This window comes from Malaclemys terrapin, chromosome 5 (assembly GCF_027887155.1).
Source record: "Malaclemys terrapin pileata isolate rMalTer1 chromosome 5, rMalTer1.hap1, whole genome shotgun sequence".
Classification (NCBI taxonomy): domain Eukaryota; kingdom Metazoa; phylum Chordata; order Testudines; family Emydidae; genus Malaclemys; species Malaclemys terrapin.
This window is the reverse complement of record NC_071509.1, coordinates 129,862,307-129,880,221: the sequence shown is the minus strand read 5'-3', so window position 1 is coordinate 129,880,221 and position 17,915 is coordinate 129,862,307. Positions and strand designations below refer to the sequence as shown.

The 17,915-nt window shown below is 42.3% G+C and overlaps 1 protein-coding gene across 3 annotated transcripts in view; it reads left to right on the top strand.

Annotated features, from left to right (window-relative positions):
• The window catches only part of FRAS1 (Fraser extracellular matrix complex subunit 1), a 292,619-nt gene that overhangs the window by 171,580 nt on the left and 103,124 nt on the right, over positions 1–17,915 (top strand). For all 3 annotated transcript variants that reach the window (XM_054031084.1, XM_054031085.1, XM_054031086.1), the window contains 8 exons: positions 193–339; positions 1,725–1,865; positions 2,155–2,295; positions 3,000–3,140; positions 3,736–4,006; positions 5,124–5,208; positions 9,297–9,623; positions 16,254–16,407. In XM_054031084.1, the coding sequence (XP_053887059.1) occupies positions 193–339; positions 1,725–1,865; positions 2,155–2,295; positions 3,000–3,140; positions 3,736–4,006; positions 5,124–5,208; positions 9,297–9,623; positions 16,254–16,407 (1,407 nt within the window). The remainder of the gene's footprint in view (positions 1–192; positions 340–1,724; positions 1,866–2,154; positions 2,296–2,999; positions 3,141–3,735; positions 4,007–5,123; positions 5,209–9,296; positions 9,624–16,253; positions 16,408–17,915) is intronic.

The following is a 17,915-nucleotide window of genomic DNA, read 5'->3' as shown; positions in this document are numbered from 1 at the left end:
CAGAACTCCCTTTTGGATAGATGGAGCCATGAAGCAGGGTCTGGGGATGGAAAGCAGGGAAAGCTATGGAGAGTTACCCCAGCAGAGTCTCCAAAGAGAACATTCAATAGTGAAGCTTCAGGTAAATCTAACACCATTTGACTAATGCTTCAGTAATTGCAGGGATTTTTTTTTTTCTTAATTTCTCTACAGCTTGCAGTGTCCACTGTCTGAGTTGTGAGTCGGCCATGGGATGTACATCATGCAGAGACTCGGCCAAGGTTCTGTTATTTGGTGAATGCCAGTATGAAAGCTGCACTCAGCAATATTATCTTGATTACTCCACCAAGACTTGCAGAGGTGAACAATGCATATTTTCTATTTAAACATAACAATTAGGATGGCTGCAGAATGGTCTGCCTAGGTGGTCTATTACTGAACAGATTTTTGTCTGTTATCTTTTTGTCAGCAGTCCTCTGTCACATACTTCAGTTTTCAGTAAACAAAAAAATCCCCAAGATTATTACAAACCCTTCCTTTGTAAATGATTTAGTAAGTGAGCCTTTCCAAGGGTCAGGTTTTGCAATTCATTCAGTCACGACTCAGTTGAATAATGAATGAGGTTAACATTTTAAATCTTTTTGTATTAAGCACATGTAGGGTCTTGTATATTGACCTGAGTATCTCTGGCTTGTAAATACTACATCCCTGAACAACAACAAATATTGAGAGAAAGATTTGAGAGATTTCCAAAACTCTCCTGGATAATATTCCATACTGGAAATGTAGTTTGAAGATGATGTCGCTTTATCATCTACCACCAGCATCCAAAGCACTATTGCAAATGGATTGTTGTTCGATAGTTATTTCTAGCTGGCTCTCTCTAGGCCTCATTTAACTAGGGAGTGAGAGTCTGATGATATTTCAATACTGTAGAGAAGCAGTGTATAGGGCACCGGACTGAGCTCTGCCACAGATCTGCCATGTGACATTGGGCAAGTCACCTCACCTTTGTAGGCCTTTGTTTCCCCTCCCCTGCATTGTCTATCTTGTCTACTTAGACTATAAGCTTTTGAGAGTGGGGATTGTCTTGAATGATGTATTTGTACAGGGGCTAGCACCGCAATGCCCCAGTCAAGGTGCCGCGATACTACAAATAATATTATAGGCCATATTATGCCCAGATGGACACAGACAAATGCACACAGCCTCCACTAAAGGCAGCAGGAGCCAGGCCTGGGAATCTGAAGGTGGAATTGGGCCTAGCTATATTTGCTATGTTTCTGGCCTGAGGTCTCTCCTCTATTAGTGACCTTCCTCTTTGGTTAGTATGAATTGGGATCCTAGGATTCCCAGTCTGTGCAAGATAAGAGACTGAGGATTTTATGTGGATAAATACTAATGCTTAGCATTAGCAGATAAGGACCCACTGGTGCCTAAGGGAGAAGAGCAGACTTCTCTGGCTGCGAAGCTGCATCACTGATAAGAAGGTCCAAACACTGAACAATACCTGTGTGGAACGTAATTAGGGAATGTTAAGCCACAGAGAGGAATTCTTGTTGTTAGAAGAAGGCCCTGCATTAGAAATCTCTCTGAGCTTCCATCTACTGGGCTGTCCTTGCTTTACCCTTCGCTGCTCGGGATTTGGCTTCCGCAGCTGATAGCTGCCTAATGTGTTAAACGCTTGTACAGCGCTGGATGTGCACGCAGAAGGCTGCCCTACTTTGACGTTTTCTTTATTCTAGAGTGCGACTGGAGCTGTAATGCTTGTAAAGGCCCCGCGAGGACTGACTGTCTGCAGTGCATGGATGGCTACATTCTGCAGGATGGGGCCTGCGTTGAACAGTGCCCGTTAGCTTTCTACAGGGAATCAGACACATGCCAACGTAAGTCTCTGTGAAACTGCTTTTAGCTATCACTACAGTGCCATACTTGCCTCTTTCGTTTTCGAGTCTGTCTCTAATTTTCATTTGTGTGTACAGCAAGTTTTTGATTTTAAAGGCATGCCCTAACTTCAGCCTCCAAGCCCCCTACATGCAATGTATCTCTGTAGACACATAGGTATTAATGTACTAGACCCAGCCATATATCGCTTTTGTGCAGGCAGCAATATAAGGCCTAGTTGCTAGTACGTAGATGGTAGTTAATTCTTTTGGTTTTGCAAATGTTTTTCAGGATGTGATGACCATTGCCTCCAGTGTCACCATCCAAATGAGTGCGCTCGCTGTGAAGCTCCTTTTCTCCTCTTGCAAACACATTGTGTCCTGGACTGTGGGAAGCGATACTATGCAGACCGTACAGAACAGAAATGCACAGGTGAACAGAACTGATGTGAGAAGGTGGGATGGGATTGAGTTTGCAACTCTTTAAACACTGTGAACTGTTAATTCTCACTTAGGCAAACAGAGAGCACCGCTGACATGCAGTGATATGAAACTCATTGCTGACTAGGTGAAATATTAAGGAATAGGCTATGCCTACCCTGGAACCCCCTTATGATGAGTTTGAATAGAGTGAAATTCCCCCAAACAGCAACTCTGGTTTTAGTGAACCTCTACTTATGACATTTGCCCATAATAAAAATAACATTTACTGTTATGTAATAGATCCACTCTATTATAGCTTTCTACGGTATGTTCAGATTAGCTAGTTGTGCAGGATCTGAGTACACGGCCAGATTTTTCACATGTGCGAAGCTAACCGTGGTTCCACTTAAAACATTCTTCTGTTTTGAAAGATTGTCAGTTTGAGAGAGCTTCCCTATGTTAAATGGGGGATACTAGTAGAACCAGCAATGAATCTGACCCTAGTAAAAGCTTCCTCCCAAGGACACCCACTCTCTGTGTATTTGTAAATGGGTGTGTTAGCACTTGTAGATACAGTTCGGGTCGTTTTTTACCATTAGGCAAGGTAGTAATGGGAGTAGTTGTTTCCTAATCTAAGAACTGGGACACCTGCACATATCAGTTCTTGCATTGTTTGTGGTGGCTAATGAGCTTGTGCCTTCCCATCCATCTCAGCTTGCCCCGGGGGATGCTTGGAGTGTGACAATGCCAGTGAGTGCCACCTCTGTGATGCCACCATGTTTTTGAAGAATAAGCTTTGTGTTTCTTACTGTGGTCATGGTTTTTATGGCAACACCAGGACCAGAGAGTGTGAAGGTGAGTTCCTCCCATGGTGGGTAAGGGAAATTAACTGGTGTTTTTCTGACAGGTTTATGGGTCTAGAGGTAGCACGTGTTTAGTAATATTTTTTAAACCCAAGTTTTGTACAGACCCTCCCATGTTGTTCACGGACTGGCTATTAAAAGGAGCAGAAAGCTAGTTCTCTGTAATGTTTCTTTTCAGGAAAATGCATGCAGCCGGAATTCCAAGTAAAGTTAATTTGTATAGTTAGGGATAATTCTCTTCCCCCAGCCCCGTCTCCCATCATTAGTGGATGCAGAATAAAACCCAGGTGGGAAAAATACATTACTGAGGCAACAATAAGACATAGCATTTTATATGTACAAAGCACCGTGTAGACACGAACTAATTAATACCCCTGTGGGGGAAGGTCAGTAAGTGGTGTTATTCCCGTTTTACAGATATGGATACTGAGCTAAGAGTGACATTAGGTGATTCTGGTGTAGTATCTAGCAGAGGGCAGCGGCAAACATGCACATCTTAGGAGGACAGAGAGACAAATAAACATAGCTTCCGATTATGTAGTGAGAGCATGTCTTATGTATTAATGATGTTTTCCCCTTGTTTCTAGCCAGCACAGATACGTCTGTTTCCCAGGTGAATGGTTCACTCACAGTAGGGATTGGTGGGGTAAAGCCACTGGACTTGTCCTTCATGGATGCACATGACCTAGGTGACCGAGATGGAGAGCTGCTGTTCCATGTGGTCAGCTCTCCCACCAATGGCAAGCTAGTGATCATGGAGAATGGGAAAGATGTGCAACTGGACAAGGGTGACCACTTCAGTTGGAAGGATGTGAAGGAGAAGAGAGTCCGCTTTGTGCACAACAGAGAGAAATCCAGGTGACTGAGCGTGTCTTTGTTTTGATCTCTTGGCCTTGCAAAGATGGATGCATCTCGAAGAGTTACTCACCTGTCAGTTGGCAGAGCGCTGTAACTGCTTTCTGTGAGGTGCATTGCAATGTTTTCCATCACTGCGCCAAAGCTGCTGTACCATGGTATCACAGACTGCACATTTCCCTCCGTGTTTAGAATAGCAGATAACTCTGATCCAGCTCCCATTTAATTGAATGAGAGTTTGCTGTTGGATTCAGTGGGAGCAAGTGTAGGTCCTATGCTTGGGATACGGTGATGGTGGTGGTAAATGTTGATATTTTAATGGTGGTTGTGGTATTTAGTTATCTGATACCTACAGGAAAATATTCAAATAATTATGTAGATCCACATCCCAGCATGACCTGCGCTCAGCCACTGCTGACATCATGCACTCAGTTTTTAGGTCCTGACTGTATGTTCCATTACTTCATGTATAGAACCTGGGAGTGTTCAGATCCAAAATGTTTGAGGAAATTGCATCTACTGACTGCCACTTGTATGTGCCAGAGTGAGACCGAGCACCAAATTCCACACTCGGTTACACCACCTTGAAACCAGAGTAAGCTCTAGTGTGAGGGCTGGAATCAGTGGAGTTATTCCAGTTTTACACCTGTGTAACTAAGAGCAGAATTTGGTCCATTGTTTTCAATAATAATTTTGCACTTTCAGAGCACTCTTCATGTGAGAATCTCAAGGCACTTAAAAATGTTAGCTAATTCTGAATAGATAAGGGGCAGGAGCGGGTGGTTTTCTATTGAGCTAGAGATTTCTTTCTGCGTGGTCTTCAAAAAGTCACTTAAGTGCTTTTGAAAATCCCACCCAGTATTCTTTAATGAAGACTAGTTTATTGAATTTTGGACATACTGGCTTACTGTGAGTAATAATAGGCAAAGGGAAATTGGAGTATATTATGTACTGTGAATGCACTTCACTAAAGATACTATATAAACCCAATTGCAGAAGTATTAAGTTCACTAATCTATGCATTCCTCTTTGAATATATAGTATTTTATCTTTCTTCTGTTCCACGAGCACATTTCATCCATTAATAATATTCTATTTTTATGGGGGGGGACTTGTTTAGGAAAGGTCAGTTTTCCTTGAAGGTCAGCAATCAGCGGCTCTTCTCCCAGTTAGAGATGATCACCGTGCAAGCACTGTCGACACAGGTAATATAACAAAGCTGAAGAAATCCCTGATATTTTTATATAGATTTTAAATGTACAAGAGAAACTTGGTATCTTGTAACAATAACCAATGAACCTGAGTAAAACCAGTCGATTTGAATTTCTTCAAGCCAAAGAGGTTTTACCAGAGACACACAGGACTGGATTTTCCTCTCATTTATACTGGTGTGAGTTAGGAGTAGCTCCATGTAAATTAATAGAATTACACCATGTAAAAACAGTTTAAGTGAGAACAGAATTTGGGCCACTGAGTACTGTGGTGCTGGGCACAATTACTGTGGTATAGCAGAACAGCAGCTCTTCTAAGGTTAAGGTTGAGAGTCACTTACTGTTTAAAATATCCTTACGGTTAGTGGATGATCTAGTCCGGGGTAGGTAACCTATGGCACGTGTGCTGAAGGCGGCACGTGAGCTCATTTTCAGTGGCACTCACACTGCCCAGGTCCTGGCCACTGGTCCGGGGGGCTCTGCATTTTAATTTAATTTTAAATGAAGCTTCTTAAACATTTTAAAAACCTTATTTACTTTATATATAACAATAGTTTAGTTATATATTATAGACTTATAGAAAGAGACCTTCTAAAATGTTAAAATGTATTACTGGCCCGCAAAACCTTAAATTAGAGTGAATAAATGAAGACTCGACACAGCACTTCTGAAAGGTTGCCGACCCCTGATCTAGTCCTTTATTGCACTGCAACTGAGTCATTATTGATCTCTACAGTCAAATCTTTTGCACTTGAGAGCCTGTAGTTAGAGAGTCTGTTTCAGGGCTGCTGATTAAGTACACTAATAGGAACAAACAGAGCAAAAGAGCTTTCTAAATGTCTCTGTAGTCATTTATGTACCCCTTAAATTGCTCACCACTTTTACTCATATTGAGCTTATAGTCCGTGTTCCCATTGTATAGGATTATTTTACTATTATCATTATTTAATATCTATAGTCTGCTGTTGCCTAGAGGTCTCAATCAAGTTGGGGCCCCATGGTGCTAGGTGCTGTACAAACATATAGCAAAAGACGTTTATGCCCCCAAAGAGCTTACAGTCTGAAACACAAAATATAAAAGGTGAATGAGATAAACAAGTATGTGAAAGGAGGACAGGGTTACACAATTAATTGGATGTTTTAGCACAGATTAGCTGGGTGCGCAATTCTTAGCCAATCAGTAGTGGTAATCACATTTTATACTCTTAGGGGATCTGATTCTCATTTAAACAAAGGCTGTTTTACCCCACTCTAGCCAGTGTAAAGGGGAATGAGAATCATTAACTTTAAGGCCTCTTTATACCATCTAAGCAGTGTAAAACAGCCTTAGGGTTACTGAGAATCAGGGCCATAGTCTTTTAGTGTTGACTCTTGTCTGCCTTCCTCCGCACCCTTAATCATAATGAGTCATTTCAGAAATATATAAAAGTTCCTTTAATCTCTCCAGTTAGGCTCAGATTTCAAAGCTGTAGTGTTGTGTTTTAAGCTAATTATGTAGGACTACAACCAACTGCAACACAACTCCAAAGCAGAAATGTTGGCACATTGGACTACTGACATCCTCACTATGATTGGTGACCATTTTATTTATCTATTTAGTGTTCCTGGTATGGAATAAATCCTCCAATTTGAGTCGTTTTTTTCTTTTTGGGGGACACATAGTCTCTTGATCCTGTGAAGTCAGTAGGAATTCAGCCTCTCGCAGGGTTGGGCCCTTAAACTTGAGGATTAAAAAAAAAAAACTTGATTGTGTTTTCTTGCTTTTAAGCATTATTTTCTGTGTGGGCTAAATTAATACCTTACACAATAGGTTACACAACTCAACAGTGCTCCTTACAATAAAGAACTAGATAACTAATTTGAAACTGGTAAAATGTGGACTGTAACCGGACTTCTTCCCAGGTTGTGTAATGTCTTCAAAATAGAGGTTAGGTGCCCCTTGGCCCTGGAGTTAAGGCTGTTGTGTAGCCAGGTTGGTCCAATCTATAAATTGAATTTGTTTTCCATAAAACATATGTTTGAGCATTATTTGGTGGCCTGGTACTTTGCGCAGCAAGAAAATATTTCACTACAGGCCTAGTCTTACAACTGTTGAAGTCAGTGGTAGAACTCCCATTGGTTTGAGTGGAAGCAGAGTAGAGACTTAGGTGAGCTAGGATTAGAGGTCTGAACCTAAGCCTATTGAAATCAGTTCCATCTCCATTGACTCCTGAGGGTCAGGCCCTAGGGTCTGTGTCTGTACAAGCACTTCATACAATAGCTGCGGTGAAGAGTTTAAGAATGCTCTTGACTGATTCTTTTGGAGACAATGGGCCAAATTCAGTCCTGGCCTAAGGAGACATGATTCTGTTGACTTCAGTGCAAGTTGTACCTACTTATGCCCACGCTGAATTTAGTCCAAAGTCTGTGATGCTCAATTCTCATTTTGCCTGCTGGACGAGAGATCAAAAGCCCAGCCAAGTGGAGGTGGGTTTTTGCTTTATTATTGTTAAGACTCACTTCTTCACCAGCCGAATAACAAAACCCTGGGCATTCCCATGTTACTCCATTCAGTCACTTCCACTGAGAAGCTTTACCATAAGCTGAGGCCTCCCAGCCATTAGGATGTTACATGGAATCATTTGTGTGCATGAAGCCATCACTTTAGATTTCTTTTTAATTTGCATGTCAGGGAATAGATAAGTACCCATAGTCTGTATCGTGTGCATTTGCAATGGTGTTCCTTATATGACAATATCATCGGTTTAATAACGTTTGTTTTTGAGGAAAAGAGTGGGTCTGAGAAGAAGAGGAGCTGTTCTAAAAACAACCCTGATTTCAGCAGAGGGATATTAAACTAAGATTATTGTTTAGTTGTATTATGGTTGTGTCTACAGGTTCCAACAGGGGTGAGGGCCCCATGATGAAAGGCACTGTACAGATACAGAACAAAAAGATAGTCTCTATCCCTAAGAGCGTACAATTTAAAGTAGATGACAATAGACAACAGGTGGAGACAACCTGTTTTCTTTGGCTTTGGGTTTTGATTAGAAAAAAAATCCCTTTTCTAAAGATTCATGGTGCCTGCTTCCTAGATAAAGGGACACTTGAAACCTGAAGAAAACACACTTGCACAGATACGTATCCGGTTATAATGAAACAGCGACCTGTGTTATATGCCTTTCCCCTAACCTGTCTCTGTCTTGTCTAGTAGATTTTAAGCTCTTCAGAGCAGGGACAGTCTGCTGTTCTGTGCTCGTACAGTGCCTAACGCAAGGCGGCCCTGATCTCAGTTGCTGCCTGGGCACTACCGTAATAAATATGATTAATAATGTTGCCATACTACCTGAGACTGCGATTTCATTTGATTACAAAAGCGAAGCATGATTGGGCCAGGTCATTACCTGTATGGGAGACTTCCACGGAAAGCCTAGGAAGTCTCCCAGGAGCTGCAGAAATGGATAGTGATGAATGCAATAGGTGGCACTCTTCTGTTGGGTTACATCTAGAGCCATTACCCAGTATGTGCAAGAGGGGGCGGCATTGTCTGTTCCGTGAAAGTTTCAGTTCATATTTTTATGTATGTTTTCCTCCTCATCATAGTCTTACCTCGTAGGAATGATGCCTTCTTCTTCTTGGTCATTGGGCAAGTGAGAGGGTTGTAACTAGATGCTAGGGCAGCTCTACGAAAATCAGGGGGAAAAGAACTTGAAGTCAGTTATTGCTCGGAGTTCCCACTGACTTGAGCAAAACCAGGCTTTGTCCCTGGAGGTTCTTATCGAGCTATCCAAGTAGAGCAGCAAAGGGGATACAGGCCGTGAGCAGGTAACTACACTGCTTTATGCATAAATGTCCTGAGGCTTTTTGTTCAGCTTGCTAGTGTGAGAATCCCACCTTCTTATGTAATTAAATCTGTCTAGGTAGTCTAAGTTCTACCCTCCTGGGGAAACGTGCAGTTAGTGAATCTTTCTTGTTTACAAATCGGAGCTTTCCAGCACATGAAGGGAATTAATCTCCCTGCCCCACACCTTACTTCCCAGACTTCCATCACCATTCGAGCACTGTCGTTTAGCAAACAGCTAAGAGCTGGTTTTATGTTTCAGGCTCCATATGTGCTAAGGAATGAAGTCCTCTTTATCAGCACAGGGGATATTGGATCAATAACAAACGTGTTGCTTGATATTCGAGACAATGACAATCCCCAGGATGTAGCGGTGGTGGTTTTAGATCCTCCACGTCATGGCCAGCTGGTCAAAGCTCCAGGGGACACAGCTTCTGCAGCCCAAGTATTCCATCTTGATGACCTGGCGAATGGACTCCTACGTTATGCTCACGATGGTTCTGACAGTCGGGATGATACGGTTCTTCTGCAAGTGAACGATGGGCACCACTTCCAGAATATCCTGTTCCACATTAAGATTTCTCCAAAGGTATGTTCCTTTCTGCAGTGGCCAAGCTAGTAGTTTATAAAAGCAATATATCTGCGGGGGGGAGGTTAGAGACCAGACATTGCTGACGGGGATGTGGCAAGGGAGGGGCAAAGCGGCAGGTTGGGTTTGCAGAATTTTGTCTGTTGATGTTTTGGTTTGTAGACCCAGAATGGTTCCACTTTAGTGGTTCAGCTTAGCTAAATAGTTCCTGTTTCAGTTCATCTCTAGCTTCAGTTTGAGAGTTGAAAATGCACCATTCTTTTTTGCTGTGGGAGCAATGGACATGTGAGTGGAGGGGAGCCTGACTCCACCCTCACTCCCTGGGAGGAAGGGGTGCAGAGAGGCTGGTCGCAATCAGCAGGCAGTAGTGTGATATTGGACATGGGCCAAGTTCACATCTGGATCCAAACTTCCCCTAAAGTCTGAGGGTGCACTGATCGGGGGATTTGGGACAGCAAATTATAAAATTAGGGGCAAGAGGCAGAGTTCTGATCCAGATAAAGATTCAGACTTCCCCAAAGTGTGGAGGTGGTTGGGGTTGTGATTGTGACTGGCTTTTTAAAGCAAGTTATTCATTTGACCGGAGGTTAGGTTATGTAGCTAGGTAACATCAGTGGAGGAGTATGGAAGAGAAAACAGAACAGCTTGGTGTTTGGAAAAGAGAGCTCTTCTGTTAGTTCCTGGCACAGTAAGTTAGTATTACATAGTCAATAGTCAATTGTGAGAAGAGTGAATGCATCTGGAAAATGAATGGATCTCAGGAAACTATCAGGAAAAGAAACCTACATAAATTAAAAAGCTTAGTTAACGAGGTGTTTGATTTGTTGACTTCAGCTTTAAAGGGACGAGGAGGTATTGAGTGTAATGGGTTCATGGCTGATCAACATCCCAAAGCTATCAAGAACACTGAAGTTTAATAAACTTTACTTAGTACTTGACCCTTCTTAATATTTGGTAATGTTCCTAGAGACATTTGAGAAGAAATCCCTACAATTTAACAATTCTTATTGTTTATTTTAATTTAATTCTTCCATTTTTATTAAAAGCTGGATGTTCCCACCTGTAGTAGTGTTATTCCCATTCTAAGTACAGGGAATACTGTGGCAAAAAAAATTATGGTACAGTATCTATTTTTAAATCACATTACTTAAAAAAAAAAAAAAAGTAGAATGCACTGTGGAAGACAATTTGTATGTCAGACACTACGATTGTGTAACAATCATTTCAATAATGTGTGGTGTTGTCATAAGATAACAGTCTTCAAAAAGTCAAGGATTTGTCCACCTGAGAAGAGGTCAGATTTGTGTAGTCCTACTATTGCGTATTGTGGAAGCCAATAATTACAACGGACTTCCCTATATAATTTTGGCCAAGTTGCTTAATCTTTCTGTGCTAATGGTACAGCTATTCTCCCATTCTTTTGTCTGTCTTGAAAATTGTAAGATCAGATTGTAAGATGAGGTCTGTCTCTATGTGTACGGGGTCCTCTTCTCTTCTGAGGCTTCCGGGTGGTACTATAACATAACATAAAGAATAAAACTTAGTTGTGTGACTCGAGCGCATCCATCTGATAATCAGAAAGGACTTCTTCAAAACTACTGGTGATAAGTCATTTGGGTTCCACCAGAATTAGAGTAGCCACCCCCATCGTGTCTGTGGATCAGTTCCCTTTTGCTACTTCCCCAGAGCACAGAAGTTAGCCCTCAAACTAACAGCAAAAGAATTGTTTGGGTGCCGCTCAGTTGTTGAAAGTGCCAGGTTTTGTAGCAAATGACAATGAAGGGTGAATTGCTGAGTATAGTTTGTTTTATTAGTCAATTTCACTCTCCCTTGTCTCTGATTCTTTTCTGGAGTCCTCCTTTGCAACATTTAGCTACAAAGAGCAATGAAGGCAGTAAGACAGAAATGAGAGCAGCGCAGGATTGAGCATGAGATAGGGCTGGCAGGTGCCCAGTTTCTGCCTTATCCTAATTATCACCTTTCTGCAATAGCTCTGGGAGATGAATTGGATGCAAGGTTTAGTTCAGAAGAGGTGCTGTCTAGACACACACAAGACTTCTTTTTTCTTCCTAGTTTTCATGTTGTTACAGATTCTGCTGTAACTCTAGCTGTAGGGTACTTTTTACCCTTGCTTCTAATCTAAGTACATGAGGCTTATCATAATACAATGCTGTATGATCGTATGTGCTATGTCCTCATTTGAAAACATTTCTAGGATTTCTACTAAATTGGCTTAGAGAGTAACCTTTTAAGAAGCACCATATTATTAGAATCAAAACATGAAGTAAGGACCACTGATTCTTTCGAGTATTATGTAATTGAGACATTGGCTCATCCACTCCCACGGAGTTGGTTTTTGCAAAGTATTTGCTTGAGTGCTTGTGTTTGCTGATAGCCTGATCTTCAATACACTGGACCCTCGCTTGAACGCCCGTCTATATAGCGCAAATTCGCATATAACGGTCGCAGCCACTTTAATTGCAATTTATTTTAACGCGGTCCCCACATTAATGCAGTACCGCGCATGGATCCCAAATCCTGCATTCTAGCGAGGGTCCGATGTATTTGTAAGACCCCCATCCCAGATCTACTGGAGCCTAAATGGTTGGCTTCATTTTCAAGAGCACTTAGTAACGATTTGCATTTCTGTATTGTGCTCTCTGGCCATTTTAACTTTGATGTGGCTGTTGGTCCTGCCACTAACGATGTTCTATTGGGAAACAGTGAGCCCACACCCTAGAAAATGTGCCATCTGGCAACATCAGATCGGCCAAAGTGGGGATTAGACCTGGCTGCATGTTGTGTGTTTGTTGTAGGTATCAGCCTGGGTAATGGGATATGGAACCCTTTCCCTTCCAGGTACCCAAAAGATACAAAGGCTAGGTCTATACTACCTGCCTGAATCGGCGGGTAGAAATCGACCTCTCGGGGATCGATTTATCGTGTCCCGTCGGGACGCGACAATCGATCCCCGAATCGACGCTCTTACTCCACCAGCGGAGGTGGGAGTAAGCGCCGCCGACAGAAAGCCGCAGAAGTCGATTTTGCCGCCGTCCTCACAGCGGGGTAAGTCGGCTGCGATACGTCGAATTCAACTATGCTATTCACGTATCTGAATTTGCGTATCTTAAATCGACTCCCCCCTGTAGTGTAGATGTACCCTTAGATCAGATGGTTGTGTGATGTTCAGTGTAGTAAGGGCTGATTCTCATCCATTACGAAATGAACCGGGACTATCTCCGGTGGGCAGTTTCAGCAGGAAGACCCAGATTTGAATGGCCATAGAGACTGAACTACCTTCTCACCACTAGGGGCGATTCAGCCAGGTCAGGATCGAGGCACATTGGCAAGGCAGTGTGGCGGAAGCGTGACCGGCAATAGCCTGTGCTATACTTGCTGAGTGGTTAAATAGAGAGGACTTTAGTCTTCAGGACTGCTTAGTACTCACAAAAGTGCGCATGTGTGCGGGTGCGTACACACACTCACTCACACACACATACACACACACACACACACACACACACACACACACAAAATGAAACTATCAGCCTTACCACCGGTAAACAAAAATCGGACATGGTTCCAGTTGTGTCACTGACCTGTGCGGGAGAACTGACTCTGGCCTAACTAAAACTTGTCACTTACAAATAAAAGGATTAGCAAGCAAGAAGGAACCTTTTGCTGAGTACGTTTTTATTAATTAGTTGGATCACAGCATCAAAGCCAGCTGGGAATGTTGTTGCAAAATGACTGACTGATTTATTGTGGGGAATGAAGAGCCCTTCATTCATTCATCGCTTGGAAACGAGGAGATGCCATTGTTGCTCTGGAACTGTGACCTTGCTTTTAATTAACATTTTCTTGGAAATTTTTTCTTCTCATACGGTGCATTTTTGGCCCTCGCCTCAAAGTACTCTGAAGCACGGCTGCTCTCTCGCTTCTCCCCTGCCATAATAAATCTGGTAATCTCTCTGACCCTTTCAAGCTGGTAATTTCCTGTTGCTGATTTATGCTTTGATGTTAAACTCCATAAGTGCCGTGGCATCACGGACACTTGAAGACGGAAAGTTGCCATGGGTATCGTTAGGGTTCTCCTTAGCTGGCAATCAGTTCTTTCTTACTTCTGCTCAATTCTTTTAAAGAATAAAGTGATCATTTGTCCTAGGGGAAATGCTGATCCTAAATGATGTAAACCTTAGGACTACATGACATTCTGATTTTAAAAAATAGCATTATGCAAAATCAATATTAAATGGATTAAAATGTGATCGGTAGCTTTCTAAAAAGTAATTGTAAATGCGGAGTTGTCATACAATGGGGATGTTTTAATGGGGACCTGCAGGGATCGGTTCTTGGTCCGGTGTTAAGGTGACCAGACTGCAAATGTGAAAAATTGGGATGGGGGGTAATAGGAACCTATATAAGAAAAAGACCCCAAAATCAGGACTGTCCCTATTAAATTGGGACATCTGGTCACCCTATCTAGTGTTGTTCAATATTTTTATAAATGATTTGGAAGCAAATATAAAATCATTGCTAATAATAATAATATATGGAGATATACCTATCTCATAGAACTGGAAGGGACCCCAAAAGGTCATCGAGTCCAGCCCCCTATCTTCACTAGCAGGACCAAGTACTGATTTTGCCCCAGATCCCTAAGTGGCCCCCTCAAGGATTGAACTCATAACTCTGGGTTTAGCAGGCCAATGCTCAAACCACTGAGCTATCCCTCCCCCTCCTTACTTATATAAGGTTTTACATGACACAAAACTTGGTGAAGCGGTAAATGAGGATAGTTAAGTTATACAGAGCAATCTGGATTGCTTGTTAAACTGGGTTTATTTAAACAACATGCAGTTTAATGCAGCCAAATGCGAGGACATACATGTAAGAACCAAGAATGTGGGTCACACTTACAGGGGGACTGTCATCTAGAAAGTAGTGACTGAAAAGGATATAGGGGTCCTGGTGGATAACCCAACTGAAGAGGAGTTGCCAATGTCAGGCTGTGGCTAAGAGGGCTAGTATGATTCTTGGCCGTAATGCAGCGCAATATCGAATAGACGGAGGGGAGTGTTATTACCCGTGTATATGGTATTAATGAAACCATTACTGAAATACTGTGACATGTTCTGCTGTCCGCACTTCAAGAAGGATGTTGAAAAATTGAAAAGGTTTCAGAAAAGAGCTACGAGAAGTATTTGGGGTCTGGAAAACCTGCCTTACAGCGGAAGACTTAGGAAGCTCAATATATTTAGCTTATCAAAGAGAAGATTGAGGTGACTTGACCATGGTCTATAAGTACTTACATGGGGAGACAATTTTTGAGAGTAGAGCACTTTTAATTTAGTAGCCAAAGGTATAATAAGGTGGCTGGAAGCTGAAGCTGGATGAGTTCAGTCTATAAATAAGGCACAGATGTTTAACAGTGAGGGTAATTAAGCATTGGAACATTTACCAAGGGATGTGGTAGATTCTTAATCACTTGAAGTCTTTAAATTAAGAGTAGATGTCTTTCTCAAAAATCCGCTCTAGCTAAACCACAAAATATGGGCTTGATACGGGAATTGCTGGGTGAAATTCTGTGGCCTGGGTTACGCAGGAGGTCAGATGAGATGATCATAAGGGCCTCCTCTGGCCTTAGAGCCTATTAATCTAGGAACTGACTTTGCCTCGAGATAAATTTGGCTCCCAAATATTCATTTTCCAGTTGGAAAACTTTCTCTGCCACAAATAAAGCGGGGCAGAACAGCAGGTTTATGTGTCTCCTCCAGACACGCTACCACACCCGAACTCCTCAGTCACTTCATATCTTCGCAAACACTTTTGCAATTGCAGAACTATGTCAGAAAAGTTCTCCCCGACGTGTTGTTGGTTCTAAAGGTGTTATACTTTGACATGCTTCCTAGGATGTGAAAGGGGTGAGAGACTGAAGTGATTGCCAGGGCCTGTGTGTATTGAAGTGTCACTATTCCACTATGATGGAAATTACAGACACTTAAAAAGGTTGAGAGTGTTTTTATTATGGGTTGTTTTTAAATGAGGGTGTGGTTTATAACCATCCTCGAAGAAGTGTGTTCAGGGAAGGGATTTAAAGAAGGGAGAGATAGGAGGCGTGGGAGATAGTCAGACAAGTATTCTAGTCCTGGACAAAGGTTTTAGCAGTGGAGATAGTGAGGATTTTTCACAGTGTCATGGAGATTAACCTGACAGGAGAGAATCTGCAAAGGGAAAGGGAAGTAGATGCACCAGGACTTGAGGTCGAGGAAGACAATCCTGTTTAAATGAAGAGGTGAAAAGACACTCAGAGAGACGGAGGATGATGGTACAGGAGAGGATTAAGGAGGGAGTGACTTGAGATCAGGAGGAGTTGGACAAGAAGAAAGTCACAAATGGGACTGAAGGAGCAGAAAGTGAAAGGTGGGAGGGAAAAGGAGGTGGGAAATGGAGTTGGTAGGGCAGAGAGCTTCCCTCTTTGAAGCAGATGAGAATCAAAGAGAATCAGCTGCATCGTGTGTTCTGCAATATTCAACCTCATCCTTCTTGTTTAAAAGTTTGTTTATATTGGCCCATTATCATTGCCCTTCAACCAAGCCTCTGCTGCTTTTCTCCCCTCCTTCCCCGCAGGGTGATGGAGGCCCCCGGCTGGTTACTGACCCCCTGGTGTGGGTCCCAGAAGGAGGGATGCTGCAGATCACCAACAGAATTTTGCAAGCAGAGATGCCTGGTGCCAGTGAATCTGAGATAACTTACACGATCATCAAGGACCAGCCAAGATACGGTAACTTCTTGTGGATCTTTTACTATCAGGGGACATTGCGGTTGTGCTGCTCCTTCTTCTCCTTCCCTGGTGTCTCCCACCCTTAACAGAAGTGCCGGGTTAATTCTCTGGGAGTCAGGCGTGCTCAGCACTGACTAAGGATATTATAATTTCATGGTATTTTGTACACATGAAATGTCTTTGAAGAACACAGTTAGTTATAGGGCTGTGTTTAAATACAATCAGCTATGAATACTTGCATATGATGTCCAAATCTTACAGCTGGCCAGTTAAAATGGGTGCGTAGGCTTGTAAAACAGTCATGGCTAGATTTCAGTCTGAATGCCCAAATGGTGGGGCTGCACATTCCGTTTCATTGTCCATGTTTGCAGATTCATTGAGCTCAATGCAGTTAATACGGAGTTAGACCCAGATGCTCAAATGTATTTAGGCGCCTAACTCCCATTGATTTCAGTGGAAGCTGGACACCAAGTATCTTTGAGGACCTGGGACAAACACCCTCATGGGAGCACGTCACCCACTGTTTGTCAAATGGTAACATTATGTGATGCAGTGTCGTTGTAGCCGTGTTGGTTCCAGGATATTAGAAGGACAAGGCGGGTGAGATAATATCTTGTATTGGACCAACTTCTGTTGGTGAGAGAGACAAACTCTGTGTAAGCATGAAAGACATTATCTCGTCCTCCTTGTGTCTCTAATATCATGGGATGAATTTTGGCTTAAGAGCAGCACAGAGTAGCATATATCCTGGGCACATCTGAGCAAAAGCCCACTGAGGACAAAAAAATTAATTTCTTGATTATTTTGTAATGAAGGGGTTCATTGGTACGAGCTAAATTGCTGGTATTGGAATCCTTATATAAGCCTTATATTGCCTAATTCCCACTGTGGGCTCTGATCTCTGGGTGGCTGCATTTACAAGCAGTCCACAGTCTGCAGAAAGGCAGGTGTTAAAAGCATTCTACGGGCTGAGGGGAAGGGAGGGTGGTAAGTAATGGGATTTGTGACTGAGGTACAAATTCGGAGAAGCTAGATGGGAAAGAGAACAGAGCACATCAGGCTGGAAAATAAATATGAATAAGAAAGAAGAATGGTCATTTCCCCATCAGATGTACTGTTTGATTAACAAGGACAAATAATCTTTAAACATCCTTTAGACCCAAATGAAACTGTATTGTTGTTTTAATTTGCTGAACCAGATCAAATTAGAAAGGGTCACTTTAACAACACAGACTCTGCACTTCTGCCTGTTATTCTTAGAGTAGGTTTGATTCTTAAACAGCTGCTGACACCTCACAGAAGATGTTGATAAAAGCAGTGCTATTGTTCAGTTCATATTTACATTCCCCCCATATTGTCTGTGGGTAAGGTGTGTGTATCGCTTTTAATCATTTGAAATATTTGTATGAAAACAGGAATTTTGTCTTTAGGAGTTCATCTCCCGCTGCCTAACCCTAATTTGAAGTTATAATCCTCTGGTTGTATCATCATAATTATCTCCGCAACAA